Below are 9,282 nucleotides of genomic sequence, written 5' to 3'. Positions count from 1 at the left end.
ACTTGGGCCCAAACATGTAGTGGGTGGAATTACATTCCCATGCCTGTTGCATGGACAACTCCCAAGGGCAGGAGTGTGGCTCCCTGGATAGAGCGCAGGCCCGGGATTCATAAGGCCCCAGGTTCTAGTTCCAACTCTGCCACTTGTTTGCCTGACCTGGGATACCTTGTTTGTATGACCTGGGATAAGTCACTTCATTGAGCCCCAGTCACCTCATCTGGAAAATGGAGATTAAGACTGTGAGCTCCATGTGGGACACGGACTGTATCCGACCTGATTAGCTTGTGTCTACCCTAGTGCTTAGAACAATGCACTTGACATGTAGTAAAGCGATTAACAAACATCATAAAAAAAACAAAAAGACTTGGGAGAGTCTTTAACTTGGATTTTGTGCACTGTGTTCCTGGCCCTTGATGCTGTTTTAATGTTTGCCTACTTGTTCCCAAGTCACAGATGGAGCACCCCTTTGGGAGAAGGTCTCTGTTCCAGTCCCAGCTGTGTCCTCTTGCCCAGGGCTTAGAACAGTGCTCTGCACACAGTAAGCCAATCAACCAATCATATTTATTGAGTGCTTACTGTGTGCAGGGCACCATTCTAAGCACTTGGGAGAGTTCAATGAAACAATAAAACAGACACATTCCCTGACCATTACCTTAACAAATACCATTATTATTATTATTATTATTACTGCTATCTGAATGGTGGCTGAGAATTCTGGCTCCTCAAATGAATGAATGAATCAATCAATCGTATTTATTGAGCGCTTACTGTGTGCAGAGCACTGTACTAAGCGCTTGGGAAGTACAAGTTGGCAACATATAGAGACAATCCCTACCCAACAGTGGGCTCACAGTCTAGAAGGGGTAGACAGAGAACAAAACCAAACATATTAACAAAATATAATAAATAGAATAGATATGTACAAGTAAAATAAATAGAGTAATAAATATGTACAAAAATATATACATATATACAGGTGCTGTGGGGAAGGGAATGAGGCAAGACGGGGCGATGGAGAGGGGGACGAGGGGGAGAGGAAGGAAGGGGCTCAGTCTGGGAAGGCCTCCTGGAGGAGGTGAGCTCTCAGTAGGGCCCCGAAGGGAGGAAGAGAGCTAGCTTGGTGGATGGGCAGAGGGAGGGCATTCAAGGCCAGGGGGATGATGTGGGCCGGGGGTTGACGGTGGAACAGGCGAGAACAAGGCACGGTGAGGAGATTAGCGGCAGAGGAGCGGAGGGTGCGGGTTGGGCTGTAGAAGGAGAGAAGGGAGGTGAGGTAGGAGGGGGCGAGGTGATGGAGAGCCTTCGGTCAAACGATAATTAAAGGTCCTTTATAAAGAAGCAGGCAAACATTGCCATTTCCCAGATACAAGAATGCGTGGACGGTGCCCCAGAACACTGGGGTCATCGCCCGGACACAAAAGTTAACCATCCAAATGTGAGGTTGCAGTCCACAGGACCAAATAATGGATGGGTGGTCTTTATAGCTTCTCTAAACCAGAGAGTAATTCTTGTTTTCTAAATAAGCCTTCATAAAAATCCAAGTCTTTCTGGTGTATCGACGGTCACACGTTCACTAGGGATTTCACAAAGTGCTCCTGTTTCACGGGGGTGGCTTCCAGACCATTCTCCTGCAGAGCCAGCAAGGCGGCCTTAAAGGGAATCGAGCAAAGCTGTTAGTTTGATGGAACAGGTGGGGAGGTCAAACTTCTTTCTACCCCACTTTCAGGAACAAGTCTGTGGGAGCAGCTCCAAGCAAGAGGCTACAGAATAATAAGCTCAGAACTCAGTCTTGGGAGGTAGTAGGGAAATGTGTCTTTTTACTCTCTCCCAAGCGCTTAGTACAGTGCTTTGCATATACTAAGTGCTCAATAAATGATTGAATGAATGAATGTCATCTCCCTGCCAATTTACCATTGAATCAGTGGTTACTACTGGTGCACTCTCCATGAGAGAGACACCCCAAGGACCTCTCGCCTTGGAAACACGTGTGCTAAACTATCAATCGATGCTATTTATTGAGCACTTACTACGTGCAAAGCACTATACTGAACACTTGGGAGAATCCAAGACAACCAAATTAGCAGGCACATTCCCTGCCCAAAAGGAGTGTATGGTCTAGAATGACAGGATTCTCCTCCAAATATCCTTCAGGCTTCCTGAGCCCTTTGGGAAATTTGAACCAAAATAACCAAAACCTAAAATGAATTCTCTGGTTCGTTGAGTTGGCTAGGGCAGGGGTAGATGCTGTCGGGGAGGAGCAACAAAAAGGGCGAGGCTGAGTTTGGGGGGTGGGAAACTGCCTACCCCCTAAACCACTGGTTCACCTGCGATGGCTGCCTGCAGGAAGTGGGGGGGTGTAGATGGAATCCAGGGAGAGCTGATGTTCAGACTGAAGACTTCCGATCTCCCGGGACATCTGAACAGAGTCAGACCGGAATACCGAGCTCTGTCTCAATCCTCTCCCGGGTGGCCCCCTCTCTCCCGCTGGCACCTCCACCAATTCACAGTATTTCCTGAGCACTTCCTCTGCTCTGAGCCCTGCACTAACTGACCCCCATGTGGGAACTCACTTCTAGGCACAGGTTACTGAGGTTGGCTCCAGAGAACTGGTGGGTCTGCGCTGCCAAACTTTCCAAGGACACGTCCACCCCCAGCCGGGTTTTCTAAGTGCAGATTTTCAGAATCGAAAGCCTTCCCTAGAAAAGAGCAATCGCTGTAAGACTTACGTCCGCCAACATGCCATCCTGCTATGGGAAGCGGCACGGTCTAGTGGATAGACCCCGGGCCCGGGAGTCGGGAGGACCTGGGTTCTAATCCCAGCTCCCATTTGTCTGCTGGGTGACCTCGGCCAAGTCACTTGACTTCTCCCTCAGCTGGAAAATTGGAATTAAAACCGTGAGCCCCATGTGGGACAGGGACTGTGTTCAACCTGATTAGCTTTTCTCTACTCCAGCGCTTTGTACAGTAATGGACATACAGTAAACACTTAATAAATATCATCGTTATTATTATCATTATCCGCTTCCTGAAATACCGCGCCCCACAGTATGGCTTTGAGACCCACTGAGACCAAGCACTCTTCAAGCCGTTAACCAGGGTCAACAGCTTTTGAGCCCTTACTGTGTCACCCACTGTCCCACTGAGTCATGTAAAATCCATTTAGCTCATATACAAACGGAACTTTTGACATCAGCAAAATGGGATCATGTTTGAATCTTCGGAAAAAAAATGACAATGCTCAAAATTGGACAAGATGAACAAATACCCAGTCCTTAGGAGAAAAAGCATTGGTAAGCAGCAAGGGGAAAAGTGTGGCCTAGAGGAAAGAGCATGGACCTGGGAGTAAGAGGCTCTGGGTTCTAATCCCAGCTCCACCACCTGCCCGCTGCAGGACCTTCGGCAAGTTCATTAAGCAACTGTACTTACTAAGCACTTACTTTGTGCAGAGCACTGTGCTAAGTGCTTGGGAGAGTACAATCAAACAGAGCTGGTAGTCACGTTCCTGTAACGTCTCTGTGCCTCAGATTCCTCATCTGGAAAGTGAGATTAAATTCCTGTTCTCCTTCCAATTTAGACTGAGATCCCTTCAAAGCCCTACTGAGAGCTCACCTCCTCCAGAAAGCCTTCCCAGACAGAGCCCCCTCCTTCCTCTCCCCCTCCTCCCCCTCCCCACCCCCCCGCCTTACCTCCTTCCTCTCCCCACAGCACCTGCATATATGTATATATGTTTGTACATATTTATTACTCTATTTATTAATTTTATTTGTACATATTTATTCAATTGATTTTATTTTGTTAATATGTTTTGTTAATGTTTTGTTGTTCCCAACCCAGAGCCTCTAATAATAATAATAATAATTTTTTTGTTGTTTTGTTATGTTTTGTTAATATGTTTTGTTGTTCCCAACCCAGAGCCTCTAATAATAATAGTAATAATAAGCACTCAGTAAATCCGATCATGAATGAATGATTACGAAGTGTTTACTATTTTAAAAAAAAGCAGTTGAGGCAGGATTGGAACCCAAGCCCTCCGACAATCCCTGTGTCTCACCTTGTATTCTCTAGAGGCCTCTTCTAGGGGGACGATAGCGTGCCCTCGGTGCTCTCGGGACCGGCTACACACCAGGCAGATGGCCATTTTGTCTTCCTCACAGAACAGGTCAAAGTCCTCTTGGTGTCTCCCACAGATGCCATCCTTTTCCGGCCTTGGCTGGAAATGCTGACTGAGCTGTCTGGCGAGCAGGGCCAACTTCCTCAAGCGTCGATTTGACTCGAGGACATCTTGCCGGATACGCTCCTTGCACTCGGGGCAGGAGGGGGATGTCTTGGGTGCTCCCTGTCTCTGAGGGAGACACCCCCGGCAGACGCTGTGCCCACAGTCCATGGTTACCGGATCGGTGAAAACGGGGCAGGTCACCTCCTCCTGGAGACGCTGAGACAGCTCTATCGCGGCCATGGGTCCTGAGGGGAGGAAGGGGGACAGGTTTACTTTTTTGGACTCCTCCTCTGGCGATCAGTGAGTGACGATGGAATGGATAATAATACTACTCATGTGCTTAGTAGGGGCCCAGTCATTAAGACTGAGAGTTCCATGTGGTACAGAGACTCCTCCTCTGCACTCCTCTGCCTCCCGTCTCTGGTCCCCTGTCTAACGGACCTTGTCCCCCACCCTTCTTGGCCCTGGTCCCCCTTTGCGTCCTGGCCCAGGTACCCCACTGCCTCCTGGCCCTGGTCCCGCTATACCTCCCGGCCCCGGTCCACCATCTACTGGCCCGGGTACTTCTCTGCCTCCCGGCCCAGGTCCCTCTCTGCCTCCCTGCCCTGGTCCCCCCTGGCAACCTGCCCTGGTCCAGCTCTCCCTCCCATCCCTGGTTCCCCTGTGCCTGATGGCCCTAGTTCCCCTTCAGTTCCAAGAAGCAGGGGGACAAGGGCAGGGAAGCAGAGGAACAAATCTGCCCACAGGGTCTGGTCTCCGTTTCCCGGCCCAGGTCCCCCTCTGCCTCCCAGCCCTAGTCACCCAAGCCTCCTGATCCTAGTACCCCGTCTCCCAGCCCAGGAACCCACTGCCTCCTGGCCTGGTCCCCATCTGCCTCCAGGCCCTGATCCCCATCAGCCTCCCGTCCCTTTTCCGCCCCCTTCTTGACCCCGGCCCCCCTTTGTCTTCCAGCCCAGGTACCTCTCAGTCTCCTGGCCCTGGTCCCCCTCTGCCTCCTGGCCTTGGTCCCCCTCTGCCTCCCGGCCCTGGTCCCGCTCTGCTCCCTGGGCCCTTTCCCCCTGTGCCTCTGGCCTTTGCTTCCTTCTACTTCCAGGCCCATGGGTCTCTCTCCATCCTGGAACTGATTCCCCTCTACCTCCCGGCCCTGGTCCCCCATCTCCTGGCCCAGGTAACCCTTCTGCCTCCTGGCCCTGTTCCCTCTCTGCCGTCCTGTCCTGGTCCCCCTCTGCCTCCCAGTCCTAGTCCCTCTGTGCCACCTGGATCTGGTCTCATTCTACCTTCAGGTCCTTGGGTCACTCTCCATTCTGGCTCTAGGTCTCCTCTACCTCCCAGCCCTGGTCGCCTTGTCTCCTGGCCCAGCTACCCCACTGCCGCCCGGCCCGCGTCGCCCTCTGACTCTCTGCCCTGGCCCCCCTCTTCTTGGCCCTGGTCCCCCTCTGCCTCCCGGCCCTAGTCTACTTCTACCTCCAGGCCCTTGGGTCACTCACTGTCTCCCTCCCAGCCCTAGTCCCCCGTTTTCCCGCCCAGGTACCCCTCTGCCTCCCGTGCCTGGTCCCCCTTTTCCCAGTCCTGGTACCCCTCTACCTCCTGGTCCTGATCCCCCTCTACCTTCTGGCCCTGGTCCCCCTCTGCCTCCCGGCCCCATTCTCCTTCTACATCCAGACCCTTAGGTCTCTCTCCGTCCTGGACCTGGGTCCCCTCTACCTTTCGGGCCTGGTCCCCCATCTCCAGGCCCAGGTACCCATCTGCCTTCCGGCCCTGGTCCCTCTCTGCCTCCCAGCCATGGTCCCCCTCTGACTCCCTGCCTCGTGATCCTGGTCCCACTGTGCCTTCCGGCCCAGGTACCCCTCTGCCTTCTGGCCCTGGTCCCCCTCTATCTCCTGGCCCTGGTCCCCTCTGTCTCCTGGCCCTGGTCCCCCTCTGACTCCTGGCCCTGGTCCCCCTCTGACTCCCTGCCTTACTTCCCCCTGCCTCGTGGCCCTGGTCCCACTCTGCCACTCAACCCCGTTCTCCTTCTACATCTAGGCCCTTTGGTCTCTCTCCATCCTGGACCTGGGTCCCCTCTACCTTTTGGGCCTGGTCCTCCAACTCCGGGCCCAGGTACCCTTCTGCCTTCCAGCCCTGGTCCCCCTCTAACTCCCGGCCCTGGTCCCTCTCTGACTCCCAGCCCTGGTCCCCCTCTGACTTCCTGCCTCGTGACCCTGGCCCCACTCTGCCTTCCGGCCCAGGTACCCCTCTGCCTTCTGGCCCTGGTCCCCCTCTACCTCCCGGCCCTGGTCCCCTGTCTCCTGGCCCTGGTCTCCTTCTACCTCCAGATCCTTTGGGTCTCTCTCTGTCCCGGCCCTAGGTCCCCTCTACTTCCTGGCCCTACTCCCAATGTCTCCAGAACCAGGTATCCCTCTACCTCCTGGCTCTGGTCCCCCATCTCCTGACCCAGGTACCGCTCTGCCTCCCGGCCCAGGTCCCATATGCCTCCCTGCCCTGGTCATCCATGCTTCTCGGCCCTGGTTCCCCTCTGCCTCCCAGCCCGGGTAATAATAATAATAATAATGGCATTTATTAAGCACTTACTATGTGCAAAGCACTGGTCTAAGTGCAAGGGAGGTTACAAGGTGATCAGGTTGTCCCACAGGGGGCTCACGGTCTTAGTCCCTATTATACAGTTGAGGGAACTGAGGCACAAAGAAGTTAAGTGACTTGCCCAAAGTCACACAGCTGACAATTGGCAGAGTAGGGATTTGAACCCACAACCGCTGACTCCAAATCCCGTGCTCTTTCCACTGAGCCACGCTGCTTCTCTTGGAGAGGTGGGTTGTGAAAGCAAAGAGCAGAATCCATACAGCAGGCCAGTTCCATCCCAAGAGCACTGCAGAAAGAGGCCAGCCCACTTGTGTCTCCCCCAGGGCCACTGCCCCACATTCCAAACAGTCTCGGAGTGAGGGAGGATGGCAGGTGGCTGGCAACCCCGGGCCCTGAGGCAAGGGAGGGGGTGGCATGGAGCCTTTACCTGGCACAGAGACAGGCTCGAGCCCTTCTCTCGGAGACCCCATGTTCCGTTCCCACCCTCAAGCCTCCGTGCAGTGGCTTTGCTGTACCCAGCTGACCCAGCTACAACCTGGATAGGGCAAGACTCACGTAGGCCACTCTGCGTAACTGGGAAATAACATACGGACGTCCCGGAAGGGAGGCTGACCTGCTCTGCCTTCCCTGAGCTGACTTCCCCAGCTGCTCCGGGTTATTTGATATGCCTCGACTGTTTCAGAAGGGCTGGAGCATGCTCCGTTCTTGTCCCGTGGCCTTCTGGGTCCCATAGTGTGGGCACCTGAGAATGCTGGGAGACACGGACCCCACGCTACCCCATTACATGGCCACCATATCATTCTGTGTGCCAACCAAAACATGATGCAGTCGGCAGAAGCTTCATCAGCCTGAGTGAATTATTCAGGGTCAATTTGAAAAATTGACCTGAGTGGCTCAATTCCTCCGGTACCTGCCAGTCACCTCACCCACCATTTTGTTCCCCAAATGGGGGCGGGGAGGTGGGGTGATGTCAAATCCATAACTACAAATCAGAACAACTCGACTTGCACTTGAAAGAACCACTCCTTGAGGACTACCCACCAGCTGTCTCCATCTTCTGATTCAACCCTCTTTCCCTCCACTCTCCAGCTCGCTCTCTTTGTTACTTTCAGCTAAGCCTTCATTGCTGTACCTCACTTTCAACTCCTCCACTTTCAACCCCTTGCTCTTGCTGGCTCCCGGGCCTGACACTCCCTTCCTCCCTTCTTCCCTCCACAGACAGGTTCTCCCCACATTCAAAGCCACCATCCTGGGGCCCCAACTTTTCCCATCAGTGGCATTTATTGATGGCTTACTGTGTGCAGAGCACTGTACTGAATGCTTCCAGCAACCTTCCCCAATAAAACTCCAGCCTCCAGAGTCACCTCAACCCAACAGCCCTTCTAACACTTCCGTATTGATTTCAACTCTCCCATGGCACTTCTGTGTATGCATAATCAACTGAACAGTCAAACTACTTCCGTCTCCTGCTTTGTAAAGATTTGTAATGTCTCTCCCCCATTAAGAGTGTGGGCTCCTTGAGGGAAGGGAAGGTGTCTCAGTGCACTGAGCTCAATGGATGCTCAATAAACAACATTGCTTACCTACCTACCTAACTCCGAAGCCTACAGGACACTTGCCCCCCAATCCCTTCATGGAAAGAAGTCAAACTCATTCCCCGCAAACCAAAAGGATTCTGAAAGCAGGCAACCTTAGGTCACAAGAACTCTCAACCAAGACTTGGTTCCAGGCAAGGACAAAGACCAGGCACAAGAACTGAGCCATTGAGGGGGCAGCCAAAGTCAGAGCCAGGAAGTCTTCAGAGACCTGATGGGTCACGATGTGGTTTTGGGGGTCTTTTCCACCCTCCCTGGGAGGGTGGAGGTCTTATGCTGGCGACCTAGAAGGAAGCAGGTTGGGGGTTCCAGCCTCCACAAACTGTAGAGGGGTGAAAACGGGTTCACCTCCATAGCTGGAGATCTCTGGGAGCACTCTCCCTGCCCCAGGCCCCCCCCTCAGAGTTGGTTGTCATGGCAGTGGGCTGAAGTAAAGGGACACCCCATAAAGGGACTCTTAGGGTCCCCGACCACTCTGGGATGTGCAGAAAGAAAGCCCCTCAGGGAAGCACCATTAAGGAACTGACGTGAATGAACCGGAACATGTTGTGAGCAGATGCCACCTCCTCTTATGAACCCTATAATGGTCTCTACTAAAACACCATCTAACAGAACCAGCCCGCCTCCCCCCCTGTAATTATAGCTGTTCCTAACACATTATCATCTTTATTCAATTAAGCCCACTCAAAACAACACAGGATTAATGCCCTCCTCCCCAACTAAAAATGTGTGCCCAGGGCCCTGGGGCTGTGGCAAGCAGATAAATCTCAGGGGAAACTGGGGCCACTGCTTGAAGCTGCTTTGGGGAGAACGTCCAGCCCCGCTGGGTGACTGGCTGAGCCTCCGACACCCCGGGGAAGGAGCACCAGGATCCCACCCAAAGGTCTTACC

General features: G+C 53.3%; 1 protein-coding gene across 1 annotated transcript; it reads right to left on the bottom strand.

Annotated features, from left to right (window-relative positions):
* Window positions 1-1,329: 1,329 nt before the first annotated feature.
* Window positions 1,330-4,451, bottom strand: LOC119927371 (zinc finger protein RFP-like). The gene is made up of 2 exons (XM_038745990.1): window positions 4,052-4,451; window positions 1,330-1,649 (listed from the first exon to the last, which is right to left on the bottom strand). Exons 1-2 carry the CDS (start codon window positions 4,382-4,384, stop codon window positions 1,563-1,565), a joined length of 420 nt encoding a protein of 139 aa, XP_038601918.1. The 5' UTR covers window positions 4,385-4,451; the 3' UTR covers window positions 1,330-1,562.
* Between the last annotated feature and the right edge of the window lie 4,831 nt (window positions 4,452-9,282).

The sequence above is a fragment of the Tachyglossus aculeatus genome, chromosome 4 (assembly GCF_015852505.1).
Source record: "Tachyglossus aculeatus isolate mTacAcu1 chromosome 4, mTacAcu1.pri, whole genome shotgun sequence".
Classification (NCBI taxonomy): Eukaryota; Metazoa; Chordata; class Mammalia; order Monotremata; family Tachyglossidae; genus Tachyglossus; species Tachyglossus aculeatus.
The sequence above is the reverse complement of the archived record's forward strand: the minus strand, read 5'-3'. Positions and strand labels throughout refer to the sequence as shown.

Coding starts and splice junctions, on each gene's coding strand:
- LOC119927371 (XM_038745990.1), bottom strand. CDS start 4,384: ATGGACTGTGGGCACAGCGTCTGCCGGGGGTGTCTCCCTCAGAGACAG. Junction 1,650..4,051: donor AGGCCTCTAGAGAATACAAG/GTGAGACACAGG, acceptor ATTCCCTTTAAG/GCCGCCTTGCTGGCTCTGCA.